At 49.5% G+C, this 14546-nt stretch overlaps 1 protein-coding gene across 1 annotated transcript; it reads left to right on the top strand.

Moving 5' to 3' along the window:
• The first annotated feature begins 372 nt into the window (after nt 1–372).
• On the top strand, nt 373–1150 carry LOC107529202 (N-acetyltransferase 8B-like). Its single transcript, XM_016202495.2, has one exon. It carries the CDS (start codon nt 446–448, stop codon nt 1148–1150), a length of 705 nt encoding a protein of 234 aa, XP_016057981.2. The 5' UTR covers nt 373–445.
• The last annotated feature ends 13396 nt before the right edge of the window (nt 1151–14546 follow it).

The raw sequence follows: 14546 nt of genomic DNA, 5'->3' as shown, positions 1-14546 counted from the left end.
ACCGAGGAGCTGAGAGGAGAGCCTGGAAAAGGGGAAGAGGGTGGAGGGGGGTTACTGTATATACCAGAGCTTTGTGTATGTTGTTTTATCAGATTCTCAGAACAATCTCAGAAGGCATGTTTTGATTTTACCCTGTTGTACAGATGAAGAAATAAGCTCAGACGGGTGAACTGACATGCCCAAGGTCATACAGCTAGAAAGGAATGGAGCCAGGATCAATTGCAGGTCATTCTGACCCTGCACCTTGTCGCAGTGGCCGTGGCCCACTTCCTCAGGCAGCAGCAGAAAGACAAGCCCTTGGGGAGGGCTCTCTGGCTCCTGGGAGGTGGGAGACATGGGGGTTCTCACATGGCTTCCTCTGCCTTCCCCAGGACTGCCAGGAAGGGGTGCAGGGACACCCGGCTCTCTCTGGTGGACTTTGAGACTAAAGACTCACAAGCCTTAAATGGCTCCTTATCACATCCGCAAATACCAGGAGATCCACCGGCAATGGGTCCTGGGCTTGTTCACCCAGGGCATGATTGAGCACGCCCCCACCACCTTCCGCCACATCCTGAAGCTGCCACAAACACTTGTGCTCTTGCTTGGGGGGCCCCTTGCCCTGTTTCTGGTCTCTGGATCCTGGCTTCTGGCCCTCATGGCCGGCCTCGCCCTCCTGGCTGCCCTGAGGTTCCTTGCCAAATACCCCTGGACCGAGTATGTGGCCAACTGTTTGCGCACAGACATGCGTGACATCACCAAATCCTACTTCAGTGACAGTGGCTCCTGCTTCTGGGTGGCTGAGTGTGAGGGGCGGGTGGTGGGCACAGTGGGAGCTCTGCCCGTCAAGGAGCCCACCCTGCGGAAGCCGCAGCTGGAGCTGCTTCACTTAAGTGTGTCCTCGGAGCACCGGGGCCAGGGGATAGCAAAAGCCCTGGTCAGGACTGTCCTCCAGTTTGCACGAGACCAGGGCTACAGTGAAGTTGTCCTCAGCACCAGCAGCCTGCAGCACTCCGCCCTGGCCCTGTACCAGAATATGGGCTTCCAGAAGACCGGCCAATACTTCAATTCCATGATTAACAGGCTAATCGCTGTTCATATAGTTCAGTTAACCTACAGGTTCCCCTCTGCTCAAGTCTCCCAGGCACCAGGGCAGAGAGGGGACCTGTGATCTGTTTCCTTGTGGATTCATCAGGTCAGGGCAGGCTCTGCAGCAGTAACAAGCTAACCCCGAGTCTCACTGTGACAACCCAGTAAAAGCTTCTGTTTGTCAACATCCAAACCCCATGGGGATGGTGGTGGTTCTGCTCCACTTAGTCTGTTTCAGTTGCCACTATTGCATTCATCTAGTGACACAAGACTGTTGCATAAAATCAATCACAAAGAATAATGCATATTATTTAGCTCAAGCCTGTGGGTCAGCAATGTAGGTTGGGCTCGGCCAGACAGCTGGTTTGGTCTCGGCCTTGTTCACAGGTCCCGGGGTTGGCTGAAGTGACAGGGTGACTGGGCTCTCTTAGGTTCCAGCAGGCTTGCTCAGGCATGGTTCAAGGTAATTGCACATGAAGCAAAGTAAAGCAGAAACAAGGAAATGCATTTTCAAGTGTCTGCAGGTCTCACATCTGCTAACATCCCAGGCTCAGCGGGAAGAAAGGGACCTGCCTCTTCAGTGCTGCAGAGTTTCAGGAGAAAGGGACTTGGAGAGAAGTGTGGGGTGAATGCAGGTGAGAAGGGTTGGGCCCAGGGAGGCCATCAGCCTGCTCTGGCCCCAGTCGCTCAGCTGAAGGGGAAGAAGGCACCAGCGTCAGACAGTGGGATGCTGACTTGCAGGCCAGACCTAGAAGTCCTGCCACCCACATGCCACTGGCTGGGACCCAGTCACATGGCCCAACATGCCTGAAGGGAGGTTGGGAAATTCGTGTCCTGGAAGAGACAATGGGATTGGCACGTCTCCCAGATCTGCCACACCTGGGAGCCTGCCTCTGTCCCCAAATGCTCAGAGACTCCAGGTTTTCATGGGCACCTCACTCAGGCCTCACACCTTCATCTAGTGAGGTGGGGCCACGTGCACCCTTCCCAGCCGGCTCATCACCAGCTCAGCTGCCCCACATGTTTTGTTGCCCAGGACCATGGCCCTCAGCTTTGTCCCTCCATTTCAGTATTTTCCTGCCCGGCCTCTGAGGTCTCCCACAGTCCCCTCTGCCAGCCCATCTTCCCCCTTCAGGCCTGCGCCTTGAACATTCCCCTCACGCTTCGTGGAAAACTCGACCTTCCCAACCACCTGTGAATCGGTGCCCACACTCTAGCTTTTAAATCAAACTTCTGTGCCCCCTGGTGGTGCTCCAGCTTTGATATGTAGAGGTGGGGTCTGGGGCCCTTCCTCCCTGAGGGGCAGGAAGAGGCAGGACCTGCCCCCATCAGCTTTCCTGGGCCCAGTCAGGTGGCCCCACAGGAGGAGGTCCCACATGGGCACCACTGGTGCTGGAGACCAGGGAGTCGGTCCACGGTGAATCCGATGCTTTGAAAGGTTTTTAAAGGAACAATTAAATGGCTTTACTGAACCCAGACAGACATGGTCCCTGTCCTCCAGGGGCTTCCAGGCAGGAGCCGACTGAGAGACTGAGGGGCAAGGGGAGATACATGGGCATAAGTGGGGGGCTGAGGGAATTACTGGCAACATGGCAGGACATCCAAAGGGCACCTACCCCCCTATTGGTGCAGGCTCCCCAGAGGGGCCAGGGCTCTGCTCCTGAAAAACAAAATCAGGAATGAGAGTGCCCATCACCTGCTCCAGTCCCCTGCACACACTGCCCAGCCACACTGAGTTGCTCTAGTTCTTTCAGTAAATGGAAGTTCTTGCCCTGACTGGGTGGCTCAGTTGGTTGGAGCGTTTGTCTGCTTCGGTTGAGGATTTGATCCCTGGTCAGTGCACTTACCTGAGGCAACCATAATCAATATCTCTCATACTGACGTTTCTCTCTCCCTCTCTCAAATCAATAAATATATCCTCAGGTGAGGAAAATAAATAAATAAATAAATAAATAAATAAATAAATAAATAAATAAATAAAGCTCTCTTTGTGCTTGAGGCCTTCGCACATGCTGTTCCCTCTGTCCGGAACCTTCTCCTTCAACCTCTCCTCCGCCCATCCTCTATGTTCGATTCCTACACTTTTCAGCTGAGTGGCAGGGGTAATTGGGTTGGGGAGGCAACCTTCGAGCAGAGAGGAAGCAGTTCATCTACCTCTATTCTGGCAGATACAGCTATTTAGTGCCTGCTAATCAAAGGGTAGTCCCCAGACCAGCAGCAGGATATTGCCTGGAAGCTTGTTCAAAATCAGTGTAAATATGGAGGTTATTGTGCTCACAAGGTAATGTTAGCACCTTTGCATTAATCCCTGACAGTTTTCTTCTAAATGCAGCATGGCACCAGCCTCCCATGGGCCTCCGCTCCACCTTAGGCAGAGGAAGGCAGGGTCTCCTTTTGGTCCAACCTCCCTACTGCCTAGCTGGCCCAGTGATGGGGCTGATGTGGTCTAACAGCAGGAACAGAGGCCAGCCCACCCAGGCTGGTTACTCCTTGGCCCATCTTCCCCAGACCAAATCCACACTGCCAATGGAGTCTTTTTTAAAATTTTATTTTTCTATTACAGTTTTTTTTTAATATATCTTTACTGATTTCAGAGAGAGGAAGGGAGAGAGAGAGGAGAGAGAGACATCAATGATGAGAGTCATTGACCGGCTGCCTCCTGCAAGCCCCCTACTGGGGATGGAGCCCACAACCCGGGCATGTGCCCTGACCGGGAATCAAACCTTGATCTCCTGGATCCTAAGTCGATGCTCAACCCCTGAGCCACGCCTGGCCGGACCTATTACAGTTTACATTCAAAATGTTTTGTGTTAGTTTCAGGTATCCAGATAGTGGTTAGACAACCACATACTTTACAAAGTGATCCCCCTGATATTGCCAGTACCCATGTGACACCATACATAGTTATTACAATATTATTGACTATGTTCCGTATGCTGTACCTTACATCCTGTGACTATTTTGTGACTACCATTTGTACTTCTTAATCCCTTCACCTTTTTCACCCATCCCCTAACCCCCACCCCCTGTGACAACCATCAGCCTGTTTTCTGTATCTATGAGTCTGTTTCTATTTTGTTTGTTTATATTGTTCTTTAGATTCCACATATATGTGAAATCATATGGTATTTGTCTTTCTCTGTCTGACTTATTTCACTTAACATAATACCCTCTAGGTCTGTCCATGCTGTCACAAATAGTAAGGTTTCATTCTTTTTTATGGCCAAGTAATATTCCATTGTATATATGTGCCACGGCTTTTTTTTTTTTTAATCCTTACCTGAGGATATTTTTTCCTTTGCATTACAGAGAGTGTGGAAGGGGGGGGGGAGAGAGAGAGAGAGAGAGAGAGAGAGAGAGAAACATCAATTTAAGAGAGAGACATCAGTGTGAGAGAGACACATCGATTGGTTGTCACCTGCACGGGCTCTGACTGGGGCTGGGAATGGAGTCCCAAATAGAGGTACACGCCCTTGGCTGGAATTGAACCTGGGACCCTTCAATCCGCGGGCTGATGCTCTAACCACGGAGCAAAACTGGCTAGGGCTGTGCCACAGCTTTTTTTTTTTTTTTTTTTTTTTTTAATATATCTTTATTGATTACAGAGAGAGGAAGGGAGAGGGAGAGAGAGAGATAGAAACATCAATGATGAGAGAGTCATTGATCGGCTGCCTCCTGCGCGCCCCCTGCTGGGGATCGAACCTGCAACCCAGGCATGTGCCCTGACCGGGAATCGAACCTCAATCTCCTGGATCCCAGGTCAGTGCTCAACCGCTGAGCCACGCCGGCCGGGCTGCGCCACAGCTTTGTAAGCAGTTTTTTCCTGAAGGATCCATGTAAGGGGTCCAAAGCTGTGAGGTGAAGGCACCCGTGTTTGTGAACTGGAGGATGGTTGGGTCAAGATAGTGGCCTCAGGGTAACAGGGATTCAACTGTAGCTTCCGATGGAGGTACCAGATGTGACAGGTAAGACATTTTACTGTGGGATCGGAGACCAAAGCGTGGAAATTTCCAAGGAGATTATCAAGACCGTGTAGGGGGTTGGCAAGTGTTGCCAAGGGCGGAGGGGAATAGGGAACGATGACTTAGTGAGTGCAGGCTTCCTTTCGGGGTGATTAGCATGTTTTAAGACGTAATATAGGTCGCCGTACAACATAGTGAATGTACTAAACTCCACTGGACATTTTAAAATAATTTTATGCTAGTTTTTAAAAACCAGGAAAAAAAGAATATTAGGTGGCTCCTTAATTCATGAGGAGGGCAGAAAAGTTTGGAGAGAGCAGAGGTGTTGAGAGGTCTTTATCGGGAGAGGGGCTGCTGCGCCGAGCCTGCCCTTACCCAGCAAAGTGGGGAGCGAGGTGCCCTGTTTAGCCCCAAGCCCCCCCCCCCCCCATAGGAGCCGCCCTGAGGGCGCCCTCGTCTCTCTCTGCTGTGGAGCAAGAGCCCCGAGCCCGAGAAGCTGAGAGTCATAGTCGGTGCCTATGGGCCGAGGGAGGGTGTTGCTCTGTGTGTGTGCGTGCGTGCGTGCGTGCGTGTGTGTGTGTGTGTGCTGTGTGTAGAATTTCTTCTGAGCTGGGGCTGTGAGGTGGGGGATCCAGGGAAGGCAAAGTACAGACCTGTGGTTTGCGCAGGGCCCCTTTAGGGCAGGTGTGGGAGACTGAGTTTTCTAGACAGTAAAGAGAGAGGGCATGGGCCGTGATCATTTTAGAGGTCAGTGGCTGAACCCAGCTGGAAGAAAACCTAGAATGCAGATTCCAAACTTCCCTTCACCTTTCTTTAGCTGATATTTTGTTTAATTTGATGGGTGAGGTTTTATGTAATGGCAAGAGCCTCCCTTCCCCTTGACTTCTGCTCGGGTCTGGAAGGGCAGGGGAGCAGGAGACTGGAATTCTACCAGGCGACAAAAAGGAGTGAACACACTATTGATATGTGTGAGATGAATAAATCTCAAAATAATAAAAAATACATATATATATAATTACCTGCTTTAATCAAGTGCCTATGGACAGTAGATAAATAAAACAGTTTATCAAGGTACTTGTCCCTGTTAATGGTGAGTAGAATTAACTGTAGTAAGTTAACAGTTATTTATTAAGAAATAACAATTTGAGAAAAAAGAAGCAGCAACAATTTGATAGCGAAGAAGTCCTTGATGAGAAGTGCAAAGGCTTCGAGAAGGGAGTGGATACCAGATCCATCTGGTTGGGAGTGGTCAGAAGCCTTTGTGGAGAAGACGGCCCCACACTGGATCCCGAGGAAAGGCCAGAGCCTTAGTCACGTATCAGAATTAGGCCAAGTGTGGCCTGACTACTTACTGGTGTTAGGATGGGCTTGATGGGGCTCCAGGGATGAATCTTACACCAGGCAGAGCTGGTTTTCCTCACAGTGTTTTCCACTAACTCATCAAACGCTTGTCGGACACACCTGCCTGTGGGGTGAGCGTGTGGTGCTGAGAAAGCACACCAGCGGGCCTGGAGTCAGAGCTGCCCAGGCCTGAGTTCCCACCCTGCCAGGTGGGGTGGGCCTTGGGTAGGTTGTCTCAGCTTTCCGGGCCTCAGTTTCCCATTTGTAAAATGGGGACATTAATACCAACCTGAGCTCTTAAGCTGTTGTGAATATCAAATAGCATAGCATAGGCCCTGGGCGGTGGCTCAGTTGGTTGGGGATTGTCCCATGCACCAAAAGGTTGCGGGTTTGATCCCCAGTTAGGGCACATACCTAGGTTGCAGGGTCAATCCCTGGTCAAGTCATGTGCAGGAGGCATTGATGTCTTTCTCTCTTTCTCTCCTCTCAAAATAAAAAAATAAAATAAAATAGAAAAATCTCTTTCTCACAGTGCCGGGCATCTAACCTCCCAGGGAATGCCAGCTCTCTCTGCCCTGTGCGTCCCAGGCAGTGGTACTGAGGCAGACAATAAACTAAGACAAGAGTCCTTGGTGGAAAAGTAAAATAGTGCAGCTATTTTGGACAACAGTTTGGCAGTTCCTCAAAATGTCAAACATAGTTACCCTATGACCCTCCAATTCCACTCCTAGGTATTACCAAAAGAATTGAAAACAGGTGTTCACACAGCTGCTTGCACATGGAAATGTTCATCGCAGCAGTATCCACAAGAGCCAAAAGGTGAAAGCACCCCAAATGTCCATCAGGGGGTGAGGGGATAAACAAAAGCTGTCTCTCGTACAACCGAATACTATCTTCCATAAAAGGCAGTGAAGCACTGACACGTGGTACAACATGGGCGAACCTTGAAAACGCAAAGAGAAAGAAGCTGAACGTAAAATTCACACAGTGCACGATTCCATTCGTGTGAAACATCCAGGACAGGTCAGTCCTTAGACACAAAGCAGATGGGCGGCTGCCCGGTGCTGGGGAGGAGGGAGACTGGGAGTAACTGTGCACTGGGCAAGAGGTTTCCCTCCGGGGCGGTGAAAATGCTTCGGAACTAGATAGAGGTGGCGGTTGCACATCGTGAATGTACTAAACGCCAGTGAATTGTACATAATTAAGATGGTTAATTAAAGAAATACAATAATAGAATAAAATAACACACCTGTCTTGCCCTTAGGAGTCCACGTATTAACTGCGCCCCTCCAGACTCTAGAGGCAGCTGAGGCCGAGCCAGGCAGGCACCCAAGCCTCAGTTTCAATGTCTGACGGCGGAGCCAGGAGCCTGGAGCGCGCTGAGGCTTCCAGGCCTCACCCCTTCGCAGAGAATCAGTCACCCCAAGTCCTCTCGCCGGCGGTAACTGCTGCCAGCATTTGCTGTCACCACTCAGGCCTTCTCTCTGCTCGCGCGTGTGTATATATTCTTTTTCAGTTAAATTAGTCCAAAAAATGAATGAAGACATGCTGTTATATAACCTTTTATTGTTGGCACTGTACTTGGACGATATTTTCGTGTCGATACATCCTGATCGTGAATGTTGGTGGCTGTGAGGAACGGTGGAAAAAGCCTGAATGTCAACCGAGGCCGCAGGGTTTGCAGGAGGCTGCAGAAGCCTGGTGAGGGCGCAGGCTTCAAAGGTGGGGGCAGGGACAGCACAGACCTTTGTCCCTTCAGCTGACCACTGGGGTTAATATTAGACTCACGAGGAATAATCCACTGTACTTTGTTCTCTTTTGATTTCCAGTTCAAATTTTGCTCAACATGGAAATGTTTAAATAAAATATTAAAAGCGTACAGAAAACAATGTGACAAATGCCCATGGACTCAAGACCCAGACTTCACGTTAATGAAACTCTACCCTGTGCCTTTTCTGGTGCCAAGCCCCGCAGCCTTGGCAGTCTCCATCGGCGGGCTGGCTTCCAGCTGCCAGCTGTGGTTTCCGAATAGGAAGGCTGTGATGGCACCTTTAGGGGCAGCCACGACCTTTCTCTCCAGTCTGGACTTTCTCCAGCGTCCTCCTAGAAGCTCTTGCTAAAGCCCTGGCTGTCATCTCTGACCCCACCCTCGCCCTCATTCCCATTCGGATTGTTACTAACTCCTGCCATTTCTTCGCCCAAAGCGCACCCCCAGGAAGCCAGGCCTCACCATCTCCGTCACCCCACTCCTGTCCAAGACACCACTTTCTCTCGCAAGGTGTCTGCTAGCCCAGACGGCTCCTTTGTGAATATAAAATATGTGAACTAGGCATCCCCTTCATGCAAACACAGCCCACTGGATGAACAGTTAGTTGGGCAGCGATTCCTTTGAGCAAATAAGAAAAGGGTGTGTTTTCTTTGACCAGACTCAGCTCCGTGCCAGAGCTCATGGCGTGGTAAGTGGAGTAAGGCTCCACTTAGGTTCCACCTGCCCTCCTTGCCCAGGTGCTCTTGCACAGCGAACAACCTGCCTATCTGTACCTGGGGGCCCCTTTTCGCCTGAACCACGGCACTAGGCTCGGGGGTTGGGTACAGGGTGGGCGTGATGTTGGGGGATATCTCCTTCCATTCTTGTGTTAACCTAAAAAGAAAAGTCCAAAGTGAAAGGCAACAAACATTTATTTGATATCAGAAGAGAATGGTTATTCTGGAAGAGCCCATTCAGCAGAAGCCCAAATAGTGTTCCAGTTAGGAGACAAAGGCAAGGGCTGTTTATGAGAAAGGGAAGGGGAGCAATTACATCATAGAAGGAAGACGTTTCTGTGGGTGCAGATAAACTAACAGCGATGCTAAATCTGAACAATGTTTTTAGTTTTCAGTGAGGTAGCGTCAGTCCAGCAGCCATAATACCTGCTTTCTTGTTATCTTTGCAAACAATTCTTCAGGACCCAATGTTGCCTTAGATCCAGTGAAAAGCTAGTTTCTCCTGTTTTAACTTTCCAAAGAGCTGAGGCATGAGACATGCAAGGCAGTTCCTCTGGGGTGGCAGCTGCAACTCTGTTTTAAAGCGGCTCCATTTAGGCCCTGGCCAGGTGCTCAGCTGGTTAGAGCATCATCCTGATAGACCAAGGTTGTAAGTTCGATCCACGGTCAGGGCACACACAAGAATCAACCAATGAATGCATAAATAAGTGAACAACATGTTGATCTCTCTCTCTCTCCCCCCACTCCTCCTTCTCTCTAAAATCAATTAAAAATAAAGTGGCTCCATTTATATTATTTTTTTACATTTTCCCCCTTTTGATCAAGATCTTCCCTTGAAAGCATTGCCGATCAACCATACAAAAGCAACACTGATCAGTTATTAAAAGTGTCATTGGTCTTCCATTGTCAGGATGGCTCATTTTGGGTCTGTCATGCTCTGGTCGGTCCCTCGCCACCAGGAAGGCTCATTCCTGGTATGTCATGCCCCACGTAAGAGGAAAAGAGGTTGTATTTTTTCTTAAGCTTTAGGCCACATTTGAGCAACAAGAAAGCCAGAACAGAGGAAGGCGTTCCTGCCATGTTTCTTTAAGGGCAAACATCTGCAGTTTCCTGAGGTTTTTCATATGAAGTCGCAGAGGCCTTTGTGATTATCTCAGAACATAGAGCAACCATTATCAGAGTGGTGTTTTTATAACATGGAGATATGCAAAACTAATAAAGTTTTATAATAACAAAATTGTCTATAATAGCAAACAAACTGTTCAGTTAAACTTGAAGAATAGATCTGACCCACCAAGAGACAATGCCTGACAATAGCCAGGTGAACGTATTAAAGAACTAGGAGATATTAGTGGGCACTGCATTTGGTTTGTGTCCAGATTTTATCTAGTTTCATCTTGATTTTTATCAGAGGTGTTTTATCCAAGTACGACAAGAGGTATTATCAACAGAGTAAACCCCACCTTACTTAGCTAGGATACAATCAAGAGCAACTTTATTGTCTAATATAATTTATGTAAGGGAATTAAAAGAAGGAGGAGAGAGAGAGAGGAAGGGATTGAGAACCTATTTGAAGAAATAATGAGTGAAAACTTCCCTAACCTAGTGAAGGAAAACGACATACAAGTCCAAAAAGTGCTGAGAGTCCAAAAAAGATGAACCCCAAGAGGCCCACACCAAGACACATCATAATTAAAATACAAAAGGTTGAAGACAAAGAGAGAATCTTAAAAGGTGCAAGAGAAAGACAGTTAGTTACCTACAAGGGAGCTCCCATAAAAGTGTCAGCTGATTTCTCAACAGAAACATTTCAGGCCAGAAGGGACTGGCACAAAATATTAAAAGTGATGAAAAGCAAGGACCTACAACCCAGCAAGGCTGTCATTTAAAACTGAAGGAGAAATAAAGAGCTTCACAGACAGGAAAAAGCTAAAGGAGTCTGTTCCTACCAAACCAGTCTTACAAGAAATGTTAAAGGGTCTTCTGTAAGGAGGAGGAGGGGGAGGAAGGAAAACACAGAGGAACATAGTTAAAAGAATAAAATGGCAATAAATACATATCTGTCAATAATCACTTTAAATATAAATGCTTTAAATGCTGCAGTCAAAAAGGTAGGTGATTAAATAAGAAAATATTTTGTCTCTTAGAAGCTTCTGCTTATCGATCAAAGAATGCTTTCCATTGTCACGGAAAGGTTTGAATTTCTCTCTTTATGAAATTGTTTAGGACAAACAACATAATAGACAAAGATGAAAAGGAAACAAAAGAGCATGCCCATCAGGGAAACCCCTGTAAGCTGCTCACCCCCATGGTAATTCTCACAAGTGTGAAATGCCCCTCCTGAGGGGGGATGGAGATTCTTTCACATACAGTAGCAAGCTCTTGTGGGATCCCAACACGTGCTGGCACCAGGACAATTGTCCCTGGGGCAATCGACACCTTCCTCCCCCTTGAGAGAAAAAACTCTCCCTTTGGGGAAACTCCTCCTGATCTCAAATCAAGGCATTGGACCTCAGCCAATAAAGGAGGGAGGCCTAAACCTAAGAGGGCTTCATAGTCAGGGAGGCAGCAGTCCATGGAAGTGGTTCCAGCAGGTGAGAGTCCATGAGGGTGACCCTAATTCTGAAACCAAATGTGTTAACCTAAAAATAAAAATCCAAAGTGAGTGGCAACAAGCATTTATTTGAGATTAAAAAAGAAGAATGGCCCCAGCAGGGTGGCTCAGTAGGTTGGAGCATTGTTCAGTACACCAACAAGGTTGCAGGTTTGATTCCCAGTCATGCTACTGATGAGGGGCAACCAATCCACGTTCCTCTCTCACATCAGTGTTTCTCCTTCTCTCTCTCACTCCCTTCCTTTCCCTCTAAAATCAATAGTCATATCCGCTGGTGAGGACTGAAAACAAAAGGAATAGTTATTTGGGAACCACTGATTCAAACAGAAACCCTAACAGTGTTCCAATTACGAGGCAAAGGCAAGAGGTATTTATGAGAAAGGCAAGGGGAACAATTACATCAATAGAAGGAAGGCGTTTCTATGGGTGCAGATAAACTAACATGATGACACTAATTCTGTACATTTAAAATTTTCAGTTTGGTCGACATCAGTCCAGTAATCATAACATCTGTTTTATTTTATCTTTGCAAACAGTTCTTTGGGACACAAAGTTGCTTTAGATTCAGTGCAAAGGTTATTTTGCCCTGTTTTAACCTTCCAAAGGCCTGAGGCATAAGACTTGCAAGGCACGTCCTTTGGGACGGCAGCTCCAGCTCCATTTGAAAGTGGCTCCGTTTATATCACTTTTTTATACCTGCCTCTTCCAATCCATTCTCCACTCATAGCCAGAGTCACACACACACACACACACACACACACACACACACACACACACACACACACACACACACACACACCGCACAGCCCTGGCTGTGTTACCCCCCAGCTGAAAGCATGTAAATGGCCTCCGGGGGCTCTTCGAATGGCGTCCAAGCCCTGAACCTGGAGGACAGGCTCTGCAGGGCCAGGCTCCTGCCGCCCTCGTGCTCCTTCCCGCGGGAGCCGCATTGGCCACCTTCCCTGAAAGCCTTGCCTTTGTCCCGCTCAGGGTCTTCCGCCTCTGCCACCTCCGCCTGAAAAGCTCCCCTTTACTCGCCTTGCTCAGGCCTACCTCTCCTTCAGGGCTTTGCCCCAGGGTCCCCCCGGGAGGCCCCGATAAACTCCCTCAGAGCAGCTGGCAGGTCTCCCGTCCAGCCCTCCTCGTGGCCGGGGAGGAGGCGGGTGGCTCCCCAAAGCCGAGAGCTCCTGAGGAGCTTCTGCCGTGGAAGACTCCATGGCCGGGCTCTCTGCTTCATCCCAGGTGCCCACGCGGGGCACGGCCCACATACTCATCAGGTAACATCCCGAGCAAAGGCTGATTCTAACTGCGATGCTGGCCTCAGGAAGCCACGGAAACATCAAGCCAGAAACTGCCCTGGTCTATAGGTGAGGCTCTGTGGGGGGAGGCCCCAGCTAAGTTTTTGGAAGGGAAGTATTCCATCTCGCCCCCCAGCAGACAGCATATGATTCCACAGAGAGGGAATTTACCTGTTTTGGTTTTGCCTGTTTTAGTTACTGGTATATCTCAGTGCAAAATATTTAACAGCCGCCCCGTGCAGGATCTGATCAATGACCAGAGCACATACAGGCTGCTCTCTGGAGACGGTGCCCGTCAGCTCTGTGTCAGCATAGCTCAGGCTGACAAGGATGCCTGGGTACAGTAGGTGCATCTTACATAATAGTATTGTGAATGAGAGGAAGGAAGGAAGGAAGGAAGGAAGGAAGGAAGGAAGGAAGGAAGGAAGGAAGGAAGGAAGGAAGGAAGGAAGGAAGGAAGGGAGGGAGGGAGGGAGGGAGGGAGGGAGGGAGGGAGGGAGGAAAGAACGTAGGTGGAACAAGGTAAGTAAGTGCAGAGAACTGCAAATGATCAATTCTTCTCAGACCAGGTAAAGTCGAGGCAGGGAGAAGACCAGTTGTGAAGGCCCCTGTGTGCCCAGCAGGGGACTGGGACTCTGGCCTCGATGACAGGGCAGAGGGTAAGGGCTGTGTGCCCAGGCTCTGTGTGGAAGGGCTGAGGGTGAAATTTAGAGAGCAAGCAGGTGCCAGGAGGCAGATGCTCTGGGCCTGAGCCCTCATGGGAGGAGGGGGTGTAGACAGACCCCAAGTGGGAGGACCCCTAAGATTTTCTAGACCCTGCTTCCCCCAGCTCTGGGCTAATTACCTGTGATTACAAAAGTGAGTGGAGAACAGGCTCCCTGCCCTGACATGACCCAGCTCCTTGATACTGAGGTTGATGATTAACAAAAGCCCAGGAACCAGCCAATGAGGTGGCCTCCAGGGCCTGGTCCCCAGAGGTAGAGCAGGCCCTGCACAGTCTTCCTGGACGCCAGTCAGATGCTGAGGGAGGAGGCCAGGCTGAGGCCACCCTGGACATTCGAGGCTTTTGTGGTCGCAGGTGAGAGCACGCGGGTGGAAGGACAGCGCTCTGAGGGAGGCCTGGAGCCCGGACCCTCCTCTGGCTCTCAGGGCAGGACCAGCTTTGGTGTTTGGCTCTTATGCCACCTCAGCAGCCTAAACATTTGCAACCAAGGGGGAAGGAGCCTTCGCTGAAACCTGTGCTTGGGAACACAGGCTTCCTGCAAAGTGCCGACCCTGCAGAGGGACCAAGGGTAGGGGACACATGCTCTGGCTGCTGCACGGTGTCGTCAATGTACCGAGGAGCTGAGAGGAGAGCCTGGAAAAGGGGAAGAGGGTGGAGGGGGGTTACTGTATATACCAGAGCTTTGTGTGTGTTGTTTTATCAGATTCTCAGAACAATCTCAGAAGGCATGTTTTGATTTTACCCTGTTGTACAGATGAAGAAATAAGCTCAGACGGGTGAACTGACATGCCCAAGGTCATACAGCTAGAAAGGAATGGAGCCAGGATCAATTGCAGGTCATTCTGACCCTGCACCTTGTCGCAGTGGCCGTGGCCCACTTCCTCAGGCAGCAGCAGAAAGACAAGCCCTTGGGGAGGGCTCTCTGGCTCCTGGGAGGTGGGAGACATGGGGGTTCTCACATGGCTTCCTCTCTCTTCCCCAGGACTGCCAGGAAGGGGTGCAGGGACACCTGGCTCTCTCTGGTGGACATCAACACTCAGACTCACAAGCCTTAA

The sequence above is a fragment of the Miniopterus natalensis genome, chromosome 13, assembly GCF_054644295.1.
Source record: "Miniopterus natalensis isolate mMinNat1 chromosome 13, mMinNat1.hap1, whole genome shotgun sequence".
Taxonomy (NCBI): domain Eukaryota; kingdom Metazoa; phylum Chordata; class Mammalia; order Chiroptera; family Miniopteridae; genus Miniopterus; species Miniopterus natalensis.
This window is presented reverse-complemented; position numbering and strand designations above follow the sequence as displayed.